Here is a 19381-nt window from a genome sequence, read left to right as displayed (position 1 = left end):
TGGTAAGACTCTTGGCAGTGTGGAGGATCAGAGGGATCTTGAGGTCTGAGTCCATAGGACACTCAAAGCTGCTGCGCAGGTTGACTCTGTGATTAGGAAAGCATATGGTGTATTGGCCTTCATCAACCATGGGATTGAGTTTAGGAGCCAAGAGGTAATGTTGCAGCTGTTTAGGACCCTGGTCAGACCCCACTTGGAGTACTGTGCTCAGTTCTGTTCACCTCACTACAGGAAGGATGTGGAACCATAGAAATAGTGCAGAGGAGATTTACAAGCATGTTGCCTGGATTGGGGAGAATGCCTTATGAGAATAGGATGAGTGAACTCGGCCTTTTTTCCTTGGAGCAACGGAGGATGAGAGGTGACCTGATAGAGGTGTATAAAATGATGAAAGGCATTGATCATGTGGATAGTCAGAGGTCTTATCCCAGGGCGGAAATGGCTAGCATGAGATGGCACAGGTTTAAAGAGCTTGTGAGTAGGTACAGAGGAGATGTCGGGGGTAAGCTTTTTATGCAGAGAGTGGTGAGCGCGTGGAATGGGCTGTCGGCGACGGTAGTGGAGGCAGATATGATAGGGTCTTTTAAGAGACCCCTGGACAGGTACATGGTGCTCAGAAAAATAGAGGGCTATGGGTAACCCTATGTAATTTCTAAGGTAAGGACATGATCAGCACAGCTTTGTGTGCCAAACAGCCTGTATTATGCTGTAGGTTTTCTATGTTTGTATGAATGCTAGAACAGTCTTGACAGCCTAATTCTGCTCCCGTATCTTCTGGTCTTGTGCAATGGTGGGGCCAACTTTGCATTTGTGCCCTTGAGAGGTCACCATTGATTGAATTCCCCCACTAAGTCAACTGGTGTTCACCCCAAGTATAAGAATGTCATAGGAATGATTTGGATGAGAATGTGTAAGGCATGTTTAGTAAGCTTGCAGATGATATGAAAACAGGTGTATCATAGACAGTGAAGAAGGTTATCAAAAATAACAGTGTGATCTCGATCATCTAGGTAAATGGGCAGAAGACTGGCGATGGGTATTCAATTCAAGAAAGAGTGGAGCAATGTATTTTGAGAAGTCAAACTTTTACAGTGAACGATGGTTCCCTGAGGGGTGTTGTGGAACAAAGATCCAGGAGTACAACTCTATAATTCCCCGAAAGTAGCTTCACAGGTAGATGGGGCAGTGAAAAATGTCTGGCACGTTGGCTTTCATCAGTCAGGACAGTGACTAGAGAAGTTGAAATGTTATTTTACTGTTGTGCTGGACACTGGTGAGGCGGCATCTAAACTATTGTGTACACCTTTGGTTACTCTTTTATAAGAAAGACACCATTAAGCTGGAAAGAAAGCAAAGAAAATGTACAGTAGTATTCCCAGGATTCAAGGACCTGAGTTACAAGGGAGGTTAGGCAGAATAGGACATTATTCCTTGGAGCATAGGAGACTGAAGGGTGACCTTATAAAGCTGTATAAAAGGGGAACTGACGGGGTGAATGCACACAGTGTTTTTCCCAAGGAAGGGGAACCAGAAATGAGAGAGGAAGGTTTAAGGTGAGAGGGAAAAGATTTAAAAGAGACTTGAGGGGTAACCTTCACACAGAGGGTGGTATGTATGTGGAATAAGCTGCCAGAGGAACTCGCATTTCTCTATGAAGTTGTGACTCCTCTTCTATATTCAAATTAAAAGGAAGATTCAAACATGATCACTTTAGAATATTTTCTGCACGGGGAGAAAATTTGATAATCTGAGATGCAAAGAAACTTGGGAGTCTTTGTGCACGATTCCCTATAGGTTAATTTGTAGGTTGAATGAGTGGTGAGGAAAGGGATGCGATGTTAGCATTCATTTCAAGATGACTGGAATACAAAAAGCAAGGATGTAATGTTGAGCCTTATAAAACACTGGTGAAGCCTTACTTGGAGTATTGTGAGTAGTTCTGGGCTTCTTATTTAAGAAATGATGTACTGACATTGCAGAGGGTTCAGAGGAGGTTCACAAGAATGATTCCAGGAATGAAAGGGTTAACATATGAGTTGCGATTGATGGCTGTAGGTCTGTACTCGCTACAAATTTGAATGATGAGGGTGGAGGGGGGATCTCATTGAAACCTATTGAATATTGAAAGACCTCAATATAGTGGATGTGGAGAGGATATTTTCTATTGTTGGGGAGTCTAGGACCAGAGGGCACAGCCTCAAAATAGAGGGACATCCACTTAGATCAAAGATGAGGAGGAATTTCTTTAACCAGAGGGTGGTAAATCTGTGGAATTTATTGAATGTGGGTCTTCTGGCTCCTGTAATCATTTGAGCAAAATTGTCCCAAGGGAGAGAGTTCCAGATTTAAACCCAGTGTGATGATGCAGTTGCAACATATTCCCTAGTTACGTTAGCTTGTGAAAGGGGAACCTGCAGGTGGTGGTGTTCCCCTCTGCCTTCTTCCCTTGTCCTTGTCTTTAATATCAGGTATCATTGGCTTGGGAGGTGTTGTAATGTCATTATCTATTTATTAATTGAGATATAGCGGGGAACAGGCCCTTCCTCCCCTTCGAGTCCTGCTGCCCACCAGTCACCGATTTCATCCCAGCCTAATCTCGGGTCAAAGTACAATGACCAATAACCTACCAACTGGACTGTGGGAGGAAACCAGAGCACCCGGTTACGGGGAGAATGTACAAACTGCGCAAAATAATCTCTTTTAGTTCATGGACAATGGGCTGGATATTTTAATCGATGTAATAATTTGTGCTTTCCTTGAGTGACTTAGATTTGAAGTACAGTAACCATAAATCATCCACTTCTAATTTCATTGTGTCTTTTGGTTTACTCTTAAGAACAACAGATTGTACGTTTCAATGAGATCTTGTATGTTTGCCTAAAGGTTAGCTTGCAGGTTGATTTGTTAGTCAGGAAGGCAAATGCAATGTGAGAATCAATGAAAGAATGCCTCACACTGTGAACTCAGCACAGACTATGCACATGTAGACCTGGAGCCAATTTGGGTCAGAATGGTTTAATTTCACACGTGGCTGTGTAGCATTGATCCAATTACTTTTATAATACATACCATACCATCGTGGAATCATTCAGTTCACTAAGCCGATGCCAGCTCGCTGAAAGCAAGTCCTGCTCTCTCCCTTTTCTCTCCCTCCTCAAGCATTTATCCAATTCCCTTCGGAAAGGCTGAACTGAATATGCAAAACAACTAAAGCGTGGAGATCATAAACACAAAGAAGTATGTAGATGCTGAAACTTCAGAGTAACACACAGACAGAATGCTCGAGGAACTCAGCAGGTCAGGCAGCAGCTGTGGAAAAGAATACACAGTCGAGGTTTTGGGCCGAGACCAGGACTGGAAAAGAAGGGGGAGGATGCCAAAATTAAAAGGTGGGGGGAGGGGAAGGAGGATAGTGAAAAGGTGATACATGAAGACAGGTGGGTGGCAAAGGTCCAAGATCTGGAGAGGAAGGAATCTGATTGGAGAGAAGAGTGGACCAGAGGAGAAAGGGAAGGAGAACTTTGGAGTGGTGATAGGCAGATGAGGTAAGAGGCCAGAGTAGACAACAGAAGAAGAGTGGAGGAGGAGGGAGTAGGTTTTTTTTACTGGAAGGAGAAATTGATATTCATGCCATCGGGTTGGAAGCTGTCCAGATGGAAGGTAGAGTGTGGCTCCTCCACCCTGAGGGTGGCTTCATCTTGGCACGAGAGGAGGCCATGGACCAACACATCAGAATGGGAATGGGGATTGGAATTAAAATGTTTGGCCACCAGGAATTCCACTTTTGGCAGATGGAGCGGAGGTGCTCACAAAGCGGTCCCCCAATTTATGACGGGTCTCACTGGGAGTACCGGACACAATAGACAACTCCATGTGAAGTGTTGCTTCAACTGACAGGACTGTTTGGGGCCCTGAATGAAGGTGAGGGGTGAGGTGTATGGGCAGATGTAGCACTTGGGCTGCTTTTAGGGCTAAGTGCCAGGACAGAGATTAGTGCGGAGTGACAAATGGAAAAGGGAATTGTGGAGGGGGCAATCCCTGCAGAAAGTGAAAGAGGGGAGGCAAAGAACTGCTTGGTGGTAGGATCCCATTAAAGCAGCGGAAACTGTGGAGGATGATGTGTTGGATGTGGAGGCCCATGGGATGGTATGTGAGGACGAGAGGAACTCTATCACTGTTAGGGTGGCAGGAGGATGGGGTGAGCGCAGATGTTCTGGAAATGAGGGAGATGTGGGTGAAGGCAGTATCAATAGTGGAGGAAGGGAAAGCCTGTTCTTTGAAGAAGGAGTCCTGGAAAGTAAAGTCAAGTCCTGGGAACTGATGCGGCAGAGGCAAAGGAAATGAGAAAAGAAAATAGCATTTTTACAGGAGATAGTTATGGTCAAGATAACTGTAGTAATTGGCAGGTTAATAAAAGTAAATTTAAGGGCAGGCTGGAAGTTGGAGACAAAGTATATGTATAGTATGTGTATCACATGCTCCCATACCTCCTCCCTGATGGTAGTAATGAGAAGAGGGATTGTCCTGAATAGTAAGGGTCCTTAATGATAGATGATCTGTTTGAGGTATGCCTACTTTGAGGAAGTTTTCCTCCTTTCTGAGTCCCCATGAAGGGTCTTGGGCTGAAACGATGACTGTCCGTTTTCCTCCATAGATGCTGCCCGACCTGCAGATTTCCTTTAGCATCTTGTGTGCTGCTTCAGTGCAGTGGCTTAGCAGGAGTGCTGCTGCCTCCCAGCTCCAGCAATCCCAAGTTCAATCTTGTCCTCCAGAACTACCTCTGTGGACTTTATGGGTTCTCCCTGTGACCATGTGGCTTTCCCCAGAGTTGATCCATTTTTCTCCTACATCCCAATATGGCCACTGTGAATTACCCCAAGTAATGTTAAAGATTAGCTTTATTTGTTACATCTACATCAGAATTTGGGTGGCACAGTGGAGATACGTCTCTAAAGAGGTATAAACCACTCCTTCCCTTCGCTAGCCCGCATGTCACCCTTCAGCAAGGTGTAGCACCTGCTTAGTCCCCCTGATCAGGGTCACATGAAGCCATCGGAGCACATGTGGATGGTTGTATGAGCAACTGGTGCACATTACAAGTCTTGGTTAGGCAACCGCTAACACCAAGCAAACAATCTCTGAGGAGTATTGATCATGGCTGGGGTCACCCATCTTGTGAAGCCACTGCCCAACAGAAGGCAATGGCAAACCACTTCTGCAGAAAAATTTGCCAGGAACAACTATGGTCATGAAAAGACCATGATTGCCCAAGCCATACAACATGGCACATAACGAACAAACATCAAAAAATCAAAACATAGAGTGAAATGCGTTGTTTGCATCAACAAGCACAGAGATGTGTTGGGGACAGCCTGCAAGGGACCACGGCTTCCGGCTCCAACATAGCATGCCCATAACCCAGTAACCCTAACCACCGGGATGAAACTCACACGGTCGTGGGGGGCAACATATAAATTCTTTATGGACAATGGCAGGAATTGAACCCTCATCTCACAACTGAAGTTTCACACAAGGTGTCTGGAGAACTGAGGCAGGACTAAGTGCACGTGTGAGACTGTTTAGCTGTAGGGAACTCAGAGTAATAGGAATGATGGTATGTATTACTCAGAGAGCTAGCATTGACTTGATGAGCCAAATAGTTCCCTTCATCATCATACAGAAAATATGAAAAATGTCAAAAAAAGCTTTATTTTGTTTTTACATAGTTTTTTTTTCTTTTAATCGATCTACAGAGTGTGAGTTTTGATGGTAAAGCAAGGCCCTCACCTAATGCTGTCCATTGCTAATTGTCTTTTGAACCCTAAGGCTCGCTGAGACAGTTCAGAAGCCTGTGTCTCTGGAGTTGCAAGTAAGCTACAGCAGGGAAGACTGTCGGAATATGGTCCCTGAAGGAAAGGAGACAGATAGGTCAACAATCTATAACCGATCCCACAATTACTTATTGAATTAAATCAATATAAATTCCCCAGCAACATTGAAAGGATTTCCGTCCCGGTAAATTGCCCCTGGATTATTAATTGAGTCACATAACCACACTTATATGGTTCCCCGCATTCCCACAGTACAATGACTGTTCTCTGCAATTTCTAACACCATATGCATGATAAAAGCCCATTGAAAAGTTGAAATCAAAAACCCAGCGACATGGTCTTACCTATTTCCAAGCGGAACCTGAGGGGAACGTCTTCACTCAGAGAGTAATGAGAGTGTGGAACAGGCTGCAAGTGCAAGTGGTGAATACAGGTTCAGTTTCAACGTTTATGAGAAATTTGGATAGGTACGTGGATGAGATAGTTATGGGGCACTCTGGTCCAAGTGCAGGCAGAATAACAGTTCAGCACAGACTAGATGGGCCAAAGGTCTCTGTGTTATAGTGTTCTATGGCTCCATAATTCACATTGGAACAGCAGTCTGTGTTTGGCTCGTTATTACACAGTAACTGAACTGCATTAATAGCTTTGATCTGTGCTTCCTAGACTGTCCTACCTTATACGCTGTCTATAAACTGAACTATTTGTTTCCTGAACCAGGCACGTTAATCACTGTTGCTCTATTCCTTCTGTTCAGATGCCCATTATATCTGTGGATCATCTGGCTAGCCACAAGTATGTTACTCAGATGTAGACTCTTTCTAGGTTGAACAGTAAGTATCGGTTATTTTCTATCTTTTTGTCTAATCTAACTCTGAAGTGTTGAATTGTTGCTGTTGTATTTTAACCCCCATACAGAGTTTGACCCTCATGACAGAAAAATCAGATATCAGAGCTGTAAATGGACTTGGAAGTCCTCACGCAGGATTCCCCAAAGGCTAGCTTACAGGTTGAATCAGTGGTAAAGAAGGCAAATGTAATGTTAGCGTTCATTCTGAGAGGACAAGAGGATAAAGGCGAGGATGTAATGCTGAGTCTTTATAAGGCATTGTTCAGACTGCACTTGGAGTACCGTGAGCAGTTTTGGGCACAGAAACAATGTGCTGGCATTTGGAGTGTGTCCAGAGGAGGTTCACGAGAATGGTCATGGAAATGAACAGTTTGACTTATGAGGAGCATTTGATGACTTTGGGACTCAACACACCAGATTTTAGAAGAATGAGGGAACATCACATTGAAGTATTGAAAGAGTGGACGTGGAGTGGATGTCCATGGACCAGAGGGCACAGCCTCAGAATAGAAGGAGATGTCTTTTTAGAACAGAGATGAGGAGGAATTTCTTTAACCGGAGTGTGGTGAGTCTGTGGAACTCATTGCCATGGACTGCTGTGGAGGCCAAGTTATTGGGTACCTTTAAAACAGAGGTTAATAGGTTCTTGTTTAGTAAGGACATCAAAGGTTACAGGGAGACGACAAGAGAATGGGGATTGAAAGGGATAATAAATTACCCATGGTGGAGCAGACTCGATGGGCTGAATTACCTAACTCTGTTCCTATGTCTTATGGTCTAATGGTCTCCAATGGGATTGGGTGCTGCTGAGCAGCAGAGGAGAGGCAGAGGAGCTTTGGCATTAGTAGCTGGGGTTGTCAACAAAGGATGAGAGGGGTTTTGATAGAGGCGCAGCAGATAAACAGAGTGAAGTTATTCCCATTAACAAGTGGATCAAGGACTGGAAGAACCAATTTATAATTTTGTGTAAAAAGAAAAGCACAGGTGTATAACCGCATTTAAAAGAAGATTAGGACAGGTACACGGATAGGACAGGTACATGGATTAAAGGTTAAAGTTTTAAAGATTAGCTTAATTTGTCACACGTACATTGAAACATCAAGGCATACAGTGAAGTGTATCATTTGCTTCAATGACAAACACCTGAAGGTGTGCTGGAGGAAGCCTGCAAGTGTCACTCTGCTTCTGTTGCCAACAATAGCATGCCCACAACTAACTAACCTAACCTAACCTGCATGTCTTCGGAAAATGGGAGGAAACCGGAGCACCCGGAGGAAACATACGCAGTTACAGTGAGAACTGGAAGAGTCCATAAGACATAGGAGTAGAATTGGGCCATTCAGCCCATCAAGTCTCTCTGTCATTCCATCATGGTTGTTTGATTACCCTCTCAACCTCATTCTCCCCATAATCTCAAATGCCCTGACTAATCAAGAACCTATCAACCTCCCCAGTGACACCTGTGCAGGCCAAGTATTCTGAGGCAGTGCCCTCTTGTCCTGGACTCCCCCACTATAGAAGGTATTCTCTCTACATCCACTCTATCTAGACCTTTCAATATTTGATTGGTTTCAATGAGAGCCCGCCCCCCCCCCCATTCTTCTGAACTTCAGAGAGAATACGGACCCAGAGCCATCAAATGCTCCACATACACTAATCCTTTCATTCCTGGGATCATTCTGTAAAACCTCCTCTGGACCCTCTCCAATGAAGGAATACATTTTTCTAGATAAGGGGTCCAACACTCCTAAGGTGGTCTGGCCTAAGCCTTCGAAAGCCTCAACATTACCATCTTGCTTTTGTACTCTGGTCCTGTCAAAATGAATGCTCAGGTAAAACGGGGCTTTGTTTTGGGTGGATCATAAAAGAGAGCCAGATAAATATATTACTTAAAGGGGTGTCCCAGTACAAACATAAGACCTCCTCCAGAGTGTTCCCTTTAAGAAACACAGTATCAGATAGCATCGGAAAACCTGTACTGGTGAGCAATAGGCAATGGATCATCAGGAGCAACAGAAGTTTCAAGGCTTGCATTAGTTGGCAGTGTATATTGCTGTGTTTATTCTGTACCATTCTGTGGCTTGGATGCTTGGTGAGGTGGAATGAACTTAGCATACATCACAGTCTGTGAGCTGAATCCTATATTTTTAAATGTTTAATATAAGTTGTATAATGTAGCACGGAGAATGGTGGATCTATGTCATGCAGTTTCCTGGGGAACAAGCTTGCAGAGTTTATGCGACTCACAGACCCTTCCAGCTGATAGTAATCATGTTCTGAGAGAAGTTGATCATTTGTCCAACCTCTCCTTATCGCTCACACTTTCTAATCCAGGCAGCATCCTGGCAAACTTCTTCTGTACCTTCTCCAAAGTCTTCACATTTCTCCTGTGTAGTGGCATGACCAGATCTCAGGTTATGTTCGTGCCTAGATGTCCTTAGAGAAGGAGAATGCAGTCACTATGGGTAGGGTGGGGGAGTTCTGGGAATGGTGCCCCCACCCCCAGGGAATTGAGTGTTTTATAGATAATAGTAACCATACATTAATTTGAAATTGTTAATAGTCTTGTAAACCCCTGATGTTTGTATTTTGCGAGTGAAAAATCTTTTGCATTTTGAACAAATGAGGTGACCAGAATTAAACACACACATCAAATGTGGCCTAACTAGAGCTTTGCATATCTGCAGTGAAAAGATAAACTTGCTAGAAGTACTTTGTTTCCACTCATGGGCCTACCAATGCTGGGCCAGGCTACCCTCTTGCTGTTTGGGGGTTTGCGATACTGCTTAACCCTGGCCAGGGTGAAGGCTCCCAGTACCCTGCCAAGTTCATTGCTATAGCCATTTTATGTGCTTGGGCAGTTCTAGGAATGACCACTACGCCTCAGGTAGAGACAACTAAAGATCTACCTGTGCAACACCTTTCTGATTACTTGTGCAGTCAAAGTCCTATCCATGTTTCTCAATGTCTGAAGTGCAGGAACATTAAGTTATTAAAAATATATATAATTTAAAATTACGTACACTCAGTGACCATTTCATTTGGTATCTCTTAAGACCATAAGACATAGGAGCAGAATTAGACCATTTGGCCCATTGAGTCTGCTCCACCATTTCACCAAGACTGATCCATTTCCCTCTCAGCCCCAATCTCCTGCCGTCTCCCCGTATCTCCTCATGCCTTGTCTGATGAAGAATCTATCAACCTCTGCCTTAAATATACCTAATAACTTGGCCTCCAGATATGCCTGTGGCAACAAACTTCACAGATTCACCGCTCCTTGGCCAAGAAATTCCTCCTCATCGCTATTCTAAGTGGACATCCCTCCATTCTGAGTCGGTGTCCTGTGGTGCTAAACTTCTACACCATAGGAAACACCTACTGAGACCTTTCAACCTCAGCTGTCTTCCCTGCTAGTGTCCCCTTCCAATCAACTGTGGACAGCTGTACCCAATAGGGTTGCCACTGAGTGTATGTTCATGGTCTTCTGCTGCTGTAGCCCATCCACTTCAACGTTAAATATGTTGTGTGTTCAGAGATGCTCTTCTGCACTCCACCGTTGTTACATGTGGTTATTTGAGTTACTGTCACCTTTCTATCAGCTTGAATCAGCCTGGCCATTCTCCTTTCATTAACAAGGCATTTTTGCCAACAGAACTGCCAGTCACTTGATGTCTTTAGTTTGTTGCACCATTCTGTGTAAACTCTAGAGAATGTTGTGCATGAATGTTTCAGGAGATCAACAATTTCTGAGATACTCAAATCACTCATCTGGCACCAATAATTATTCCACAGTCAAAGTCACTTAGTTCTCATTTCTTTCCCATGCTGACGTTTGGACTGAACAACAACTGAACCTCTTGACCATGTCTGTATGTTTTTATGCATTGAGTTACTGCCACATAATTGGCTGATTAGATATTTGTATTAATAATCAGGTGTACATATTTACCTAATAAAGTGGTCAACAATAGACCATTGTAGTCCAATTAATAACATGAATGAATTATGTTAGCTTCAATTATTGATGTTTAGCAAGCCCATTCAGATTAATAGGAATGTCGAGAGGAAGCAGGCACGGCAAGTGTAAAACTGAGGGGCCAAGTGTGAAGTGTATCCTGCCCCTGGGTTTGCTGTGCTGTGGAATGCAATGGTCAGTCCAGGTGGAACAAGAGGTGGGAAGTAGAAAAAGGCCATTCAACCTCTCTATGCTGGTTAACTGACACCGAGGATTACGTCTCTTTATCTCAGCTCCAGTTATACTGTGTTGCCTCGCTTTGCTCAGCAGGTTTTGGCAAAAATAAAACAACCTGATTGAAAGTAAAGTGTTGCTTTCTTTTCTTTTTTTTTCTCTCTCTGCAGATCAGTGTGAAGAGACAGTGTGCAGGGAAGCCATTACACAGCAAAGGTCAACAGCCTGTTCTGTATATACCACCACCTAATCAGCAACCTACCATAACCCTCCCTCCCTCAGCCACAATCCTTTCCACTTCTGGCATTCTCACAAAATGGAAGTATGGTCATCCTGAACATGACTCGGAAGAAGAATGCTGCACACTGAGGCTGGGATAGCCTGCTCTCTCTAAGGAGAATAATGCTAAGGGAGCTTTACCTATTGTTCAGCATATAACATCACTGGCCTTTCCTCAGTACTCGGCTCGGAAGACAAAGCATAAATGATGCCCATTCCATTCACACCCCTTGCCTCTCCTTCCCTCTCGGCTTACGCCCTCCCCTCAACACTCCCCCCCCCCGACCCCCCAGTGGAAAGATAAACACTGATGTACACTTTAGTATACAGTATATACTGGTACGCCTGCAAACCATACAGATCATTTTGGTGTTAGATTTAAATGGTTTTCCTACAAGTTTACAAAAGTGGAAAAAAAATAGAGAGAAAAATCAAAATAGTGCACCTTGTATTTAAAAGAAATACTATTTTCCCATTTTCACTAAAAATCAATTGTGCATGTACAGTGATCTGTGTTATGGTTATATTCTAATGGATTGTAAGAAAGATATAAAGAGGCAATGGACAGATGAATGTGTTGGGCAAAATATAAATGCAAACCAAGTCTGTTCTTTCTTTAAAGCACATTGTAGCTTTAAATACTGTGTCGTAAATATGTTGGAGGTACATATTAAGTGCCACTCAAGGCTATACGTCTAACCCTAAAGTATTATTCATGCAGTGTAAAACATTTATCTATTTCAATGTATTTCAAGCTTGATTCAAAGTGAGTTATGCTATTTTACATCCCGTACCCTCTCAGAAATTGCATCTCCACTCCAGAGTGAATAGCATAACGCACAGCGAATAAAAGTGTAATTTCCTTTTATTGTTTTAGATAAAAACAATCATTGTAGACCACTTATGCACATTATTAATATCCACCAGCGATATTAATCATGAAAAATATAAGGAAAAAGACACAAGTCATGACCAATGTTAATTATCAGTATTGTCACTTTTCGATGCCATAACGAGTCAACTCCAAAGTGAAAAGAGTTTGCTAGCCATTAATTGCCAATCAAGGTGCCATGCGTCAGAGACTTGGTCAGGTGGCAGTTTTAATTTGCCCCAAATTCTTTTGCCCCAGTATAATGCCAGAAGTCAAATAAGACTATAAAACTATCTCTATATGGAGATGAAAAAAAAAATCCTGTTTCGTGCTGAATGTGTTCGCAGTCACATACGTTACATAGAAAACATTATGGAAAGTGACTCTAAACTAGATTACCTTAAGGTCGAACGAAGCACTGTCATAAAATGCATGATAAACCAAAATATAAATGTTTGTTAAAAGTAGTACCAGGGTGGGATATGTATCCGGGTGAATTTTATATGTGACTTTTTTTCAAAGTAATTGCATTTAGCCTTAGAAAGCCTTCAAAAAAAAAAACAAAAAAAAAAGTATTAGTTGTGTATTTTTTAATGGGTTCATCCATCCAAAGGAATTCCTATTATTATTTTGTTTTCCTGATAGGAATCTTTTTTTTTCAGAAGTTTGCGAAAGAGGTTTAAGTAGAGGTCTGTTCAGCAAAAAAAAAATGGATCAGATGTTGTAGTGGGGCCGGTTACTTGAAGTATCCTTGTTGGAATGGAAGAGGTGGTAGTTCATTTCATGAACTATCCGTAATTCTGAGCTCACTGCAAAGTTTTATTTTTTGAAGATAGAATTTGAAAGGTGTACTTGGTAGTTTTAAAAAAGGGGTTGTTGCATTATTTTATTGATTGTACTGTACATCTATTAAAGCCTTAGATTATATATTACGGGTTGAAACCCATTTTAAATGTAACTTCAGACCTATTAAGGAGCACATAGACTTCACTTCTTGCTCTAGTACTTACATACTAGAATTTTGCTTATTTCAATTCTTTTAAGTTTGTAGTCTCTTACATATAATATTAGAACTGTTTTAATTTTTTAATGTTTAAAAGTCTGATATTATTTTCATATTTTAGTTGATAGATTGTCTTTTATTTCATTTATTGGAAGTCATGGATAAAAGATTTCCAGAAAGTTTTTTTTTGACAAAGTGATGTTTTTTTTTTGCCTCTCCTCCCCTTTTCAACCTTGTGTAATATCATTTAATTCTTCAGCGTAGTATAACAGCATAAAGAATGGATTATAGTTTACTGATTTATGAATTATGAGCATCTGTCATTGCTACTTCCATCATTCAGAGAACAAAAACCTTTTATATGGATATCTTACAGTGATCATTTCATTGTGAAGTATGAAGTTAAGTTGTTGCTATAGCAACAATACTGGCAGACAATTGCATAATGTTTAGAAGATTTACTTTGTTTGTAATTATAGTCATTATGAAAATCTCTAGTTCCTAGATTATTAAAACTGAAAATTATTTTCTACTGTAACCATTTGAGAATAATAAGATATTGTTTGTTGGGTATATTTTAATCTCCCTCATCTAAATATCAGACCTTCATTAAATAGGAGATGCATAATCAATAGATTTTTTATGTCATGAATTCAAATATTAATCAAAGCTTACTTATAAGAAAAGAGGATTAATCTGAATTATGTGTGCAGACACTTGAGGGTTGATAATGCTGCAGTTTTGGAGATAAAAAAAGTTGATCGGTCCTACGGGGAAAGTTAACTTTTTGCACTTCTGTATATAGTCAAGGAGAAGGAAACCTGTAAAATAGTAAGATCTTATTTTGAATAAAAAAAATGTCTATAATAACAAGGAATTTTGTTAAGGTCATTAAAACGACAGGCTGAACAAAAATAAAAAATATTTAAAAAATGCTTGCAAAAATTAAAAAAAAAAATTGTTAATGGGCATAGATTTAAGCACCTCGTAACCTTATCCCAATGCCCGCCCCTTCAAGGAAACAAAGGCAAAATATTGCTTTGCTTCAATGTGAACAGCTTGTAGTTTGCCAGGATTTTTTTCAGCTAGAAAGACAAACATACTCCTGAGATCATTGGGGAGAGGACAATGGGGAGCCCAATTTTAACCAGACACCACCCCCGTCACAAAACAGGTAGGACTGGGAGGGCATGTGTTTATTCTCATATGCCCGTGACCAGCCTGCCCCCAGTCTCCCACTCCCACCAGCCCAGTCTTGCTCCAGGTAATGTCAATGGAAGCAAAGTTAGGCCAGAGGAGATGTCCAGCACGAGGATAGATACAGAACAAGGATTCCTGCCTGATCCCATTGGAACAGGAATTCCCAACCTAATCTGATAGGAATGATGAATTCCTGCCTGATTTGGTGGGAATGTGAATTCCTTCCTGATCCCACAGCACTCTTGGATGGCCTCCTTGAGTTCAGCGTTGCATCTCCTCCCATCACCACACGCTGGCCCCAGTCACTCCCCTCTCTCACCCAACCCCCACTTCCCGTATCCCCTACAATCCACCAGCAACCCACCACACCACAACACTCACCCATGACTGACAATGTTGCACAGGTTAAAATCTCCTGGTGCAGATCATTACTAACCAGGTCAAACACTTTGATTATCAACATCACAACAGAAGATTTTTCACTCCACTCAACAACAGAAAATATCAAACTCCTTACAAAAAAAAATCAACTGCATGTTTTAAAAGTTCTTTTTTTATAAATCACACAAAGAGAAACTACAGTTTAAAAGTATGTATTTTAGTCTTATCAAAAACAGGTTCTGTCTATGGATTTTGATGGTACTTCTAACAGGAAGTAAAAATTGCATCGATGAATATATATATCAAACTGACTCCACACGTTCAGTAAATGACTATATGTCAACAATGTCAGATTAGTCATGGAGAGAACACCGAAACAGTAAATGCCCACATGACTATTTTGCTCTTGTTATTCCTGATCCTTTTTGCAGTTGAGTCTATGCCTTTGTTTTTTGAATAATTCAAGTTATTTTTCTTTAAAAAAAACCACTATGAATTGGAGAAACAGAAATTCTCTTCTTTCTAAATTCCCCTGCTTCCCTTATTTTTGGAATAAAAGGAAGACAGTGCCAAGGTTCCAAGGTCGAATTTTGTCCTCTGTTGTACATTCAATTTAGTAGCGTGCGCACGTCTTTTGCAGAATTCAGTTCCACTGAGTCAATGTAACTGTAGTTCATCGTGCATATATACAGTGTGTGTGTGTATGTGTATGTGCAGAGCACAGAACCGAGGGCAAGACTCATCCCTGGAAGAGAGGAAATGGAAACTCATGGAGGAGGAGTGGAGAGAAGGGAAAGAAAGTTCAGTAGTTCCATTTAGTATCAGAGAATGTATACAGTATACAACCTGAGAGAGTAGATCAGCAAAATGCAAATTGGGAACCCTTCTCTCCTCCCTGGGTTTCATGGTGCAGTGCTTGTTACTGGACCACCAGGCAGAATATTGGAACATCAACCCAGTGAGTTTCAAACCCACCTTGGCAAATGAAGAATGCAAAATTCAAAGAATTAACTCAATCTGGATCTTTAAACAAATGCCAGTCTTAATCACTGGAGACATAAAGCTACTGGGTTGTTCTAAAACCCATCTGATATATAAATGCTCTTCAGAGAGGCACCTTACCTTGTCAAGTATATATATAATTCCAGACCAACCAATATGAAAGGCTCTTAAATGGCCTCCACAATTCAGAGACGTTGAGGGCTAAACAATAAACGCTGGTACGGCAAACAAGATTCAAATCCCATGAATGTACATGCTTTAAAAAAAACCTACTCAATGGTTGTAATTTTTTTTTTAGTTTGGGTGAAATGACCATTCAAATTTGGGAAAAGTGTGTCCAAATTGTGAGGTCATAGCTACAGCTGCCAAAAGGACAGGAGCTTGGTTTTATGATTGTATAAACACAGGCTCTCTTTTTATTTTGATGTTTTCCCGCTCGTAGTTGCTGATATAGTATATTCTGTCCTTGGCTGCAATTGTTTTATTATTATTACTGCTATATCTTTGATTCTTGCTGTATGGAATTAAAAAAAAATAAAGATAAAATTACCAACAAAAAAGGAAGAAGAATTATTTGCATTTGTCCCTCAGTCACTATTTTGATCGCTTTTTGCACCACTTGCTTATTTTTGTATTCCTTATTATAACTTGTACTGTCATTACTCAGTTTCAGATTCAGATTTACTGATTTATCACATGTACATCGAAGCAGTCAGTGAAATGCCTCATTTGCATTAACAACCAACACTTAAGGATGTGCTGAGTGAGAGCAGCCCACAAGCCTCACCACACATTCTGGCGACGACGTAGAATCCAGGACCACCAGACTCAAAAACAGTTACTTCCTCTCAGCAGTAAGGCTGATCAACACCTCCAGCCACTAACCCACCCCTCCACATCCCAACCTCCACGACTTTATCATTTCCTATCAGAGTCAGCTTATGTACAGATACGGTACAAAGTGAAAGGTGAAAAGTTTAAGGGGAACATGAGGAGAAACTCTTTCACTCTAGGGCTGGTGAGAGTGTGGAATGAGCTGCCAGCACAAGTGGCGCATACAATGTTTAAGAGAAGTTTGGATGGGTACATTACTCTGCGACCCTATGATTAGTGTAAACTTTATAGAGAAATAGGATATTAACAAACATGGCACCATTGCTATGCCGTCGCTTCCTGGGATGATAGAGCCTTTCACTGTTTCATTGTCCGAGTGGCTTCCCCTTCCGATCTCAGCCCATCTACAGTAGCAGAAGGAGCCTAGACTATGTACCTTCCCCACTGAGCTCCAGTGAAACCTTCAGCATGTTCTCCCGCAGTCTGGACTGTGTCAGTTGGCAGCATTCCCTTACAGACATCTTGCTCGCAGATCCCTCCAAACTCAAAGTACATCAAATGTTCTATACTCTTAAGACAATGATAGCAGCAGGTAATTCAATACATTCTCAATAACTGCAACAACATTGTTTACTGCAATATTTTGAGCCCATCAAGTGGTTCCATTGAATTACACTTTGTTATGATCTTGCATTTTGCTGGCTAACTGCATTGCCTTTTTTTTTCAGTTCACTGCAGTGCTCTTTTTCAATAGCTTTTACACTTTAGTCTGCATTGTTACTGCTTTACCTTATTCAACTGCCCTCACAGTGTGGACATACAGAGCTATGAAGTGAGTTAAACACCTCAAAGATCACCCCAGTCGAAAGCTTCCTTCAGAGTTTTTAATGAGACCTTACTTGTGAAAAGATAGTAGTGTTTCAAGGGCAAATAAAGGGGGATGGAGACGGATTCTTTCCACTGTGTGCTTCAAACTGAAATCCAAATTAACCAGCACAGGAAAGAATATAACGAACAGTTTATATGCAGGATGTTCATGCAAAACAAACTGTAGAGAAAATGTACTGTGTCTCTAGAGGCCAGAACACTCCCCGACTGGCATCCATAGGATGTCAAACTTAACTACAGAAAATAAAAGTCAAATGATTGTTTCATTAAGTCTTTGGCAGTAGAAGGACAATCTCAGAATCTGTTCTTGAAAGCAGTCTTACTGCACAGTCTTAGACCATTGTCATTTTGAAAACGTTGGCCTTGATGACATACTTGGTCATGGTAATGTCCAATGAGCAGAGAGGTGACATGGTGCTTAGCCGAAAGACAATCGGATGAGTGTCCTCTGAAGTGAGTTTTGCCTTGCCTAGGATGGATCCAATTCACTTTCTCCAGCAGTGACTATTGCCTTCAGGCACCTTTGTGCTTCAGTCCCAAGTTCCTTCTCTTTCTTGATAGCTGTCCTCTTAAGGCCATTGATTGGTCTCATGTGGAGATCTCATGTGGTACTCTAGAATATTGTTGTCCAGTTGGTGATCATGAAACCACAAGAATCTGAGGTAGTCTTGATGATCCTCTCTCACTAGGAAGCTGAGGAACATTTGTTCAACATCTGTCATCATTGCGACAGACTCAGTTCAAAAGCACATGAGGACACCAAGTGGACTGTTATTGAGGTCTGTATCCTGCAAGAGCATAATGTTCAGTGATATGCCCTTGAATCAAAGGCAATTCATATTTGTGGAAGTTTCTGGGGGTGATAAACACTGAAGTTGGGCAAGTACCAGTTTTCTTTGCCGAGATCTGGTGGAGGCACTAACTCAGCACAATTGTTTCTGAAGAGTATCTCCATGAACTGCACGTAATCTTTCACTTCTGGTTTCCTTCTCAATGTGTGACTGAGGAACATGAGTCAACTAAGAGCCTGTCCTCTGTTTTTGGTAGGAGTGGTCATGGAGAGTGGAAAGGAAATGGAGCTACCCAACAGTTTGACTCATTTTCTGCTAAACTCTTTGTTCATGATTTGAAGGAAGACCTCATCTCCGATGGAAGGTGCCAGCTTATAACCATCTTCCAAGGTTGTTCACCAACAGTCTTGTCTTTCACGCAGATTCTATTCTTACAGGGTCTGCAATGACTTGGATGCCCATTCTCTAGATGTGCTGATAGAGGGCTGATGAGCATGATTGAGGCAGACTTCACCCACTTACGATGCAACCCAGGCCCAGTTGCTGGGCATAAAGCACGTTGTGTCAACTATTGCAACATTCACGTACCTTACGTGCACAGATAGTGTTGCTGCCAAGCAAAAGAAGAATCTCCGCAGAAAAGTCAAGTGGGGGAACCTTGTCAGTAATGGCTTTAAGATGTGAATGGCACCACGTGACTTCATACTTACCCTGTAGTTGGGAATATGATCACAGTCAATGAGGATTGGCAAGGGTAAGCCTCCTATTGACTCCACACAAACTTCCAGCAACTTCTGATGTTCCAGAACATGTCTTTAGAGTGTATGGGGAAACAGAACTTTGAATACAGAATATGTCAAAAATGTTGATCTAGCTCTGATCATCCAATATCAGAACGTAAACACGAGGAATTGTGCAGATGCTGGAAATTCAAGCAACACACATCAAAGTTGCTGGTGAACGCAGCAGGCCAGGCAGCATCTCTAGGAAGAGGCACAGTCGATGTTTCGGGCCGAAACCCTTCGTCAGGACTAACTGAAGGAAGAGCTAGTAAGAGATTTGAAAGTGGGAGGGGGAGTGGGAGATCCGAAATGATAGGAGAAGACAGGAGGGGGAGGGATGGAGCCAAGAGCTGGACAGGTGATTGGCAAAAGGGATATGAGAGGATCATGGGACAGGAGGCCCAGGGAGAAGGAAAAGGGGGAGGGGGGGGAAAAACCCCAGAGGATGGGCAAGGGGTATAGTCAGAGGGACAGAGG

At 41.9% G+C, this 19381-nt stretch overlaps 1 protein-coding gene across 8 annotated transcripts in view; it reads left to right on the top strand.

Annotated features, from left to right (window-relative positions):
* The window catches only part of LOC140196176 (muscleblind-like protein 1), a 322691-nt gene extending 307781 nt beyond the window's left edge, over positions 1–14910 (top strand). For all 8 annotated transcript variants that reach the window (XM_072254943.1, XM_072254940.1, XM_072254936.1 and 5 more), the window contains 2 exons: positions 6589–6664; positions 11044–14910. In XM_072254943.1, coding sequence (XP_072111044.1) covers positions 6589–6645 — 57 coding nt within the window. In that variant the 3' untranslated portion in view covers positions 6646–6664; positions 11044–14910. The remainder of the gene's footprint in view (positions 1–6588; positions 6665–11043) is intronic.
* Positions 14911–19381: the final 4471 nt, after the last annotated feature.

Source organism: Mobula birostris, chromosome 4 (genome assembly GCF_030028105.1).
Source record: "Mobula birostris isolate sMobBir1 chromosome 4, sMobBir1.hap1, whole genome shotgun sequence".
Taxonomy (NCBI): Eukaryota; Metazoa; Chordata; class Chondrichthyes; order Myliobatiformes; family Myliobatidae; genus Mobula; species Mobula birostris.
The sequence above is the reverse complement of the archived record's forward strand: the minus strand, read 5'-3'. Positions and strand labels throughout refer to the sequence as shown.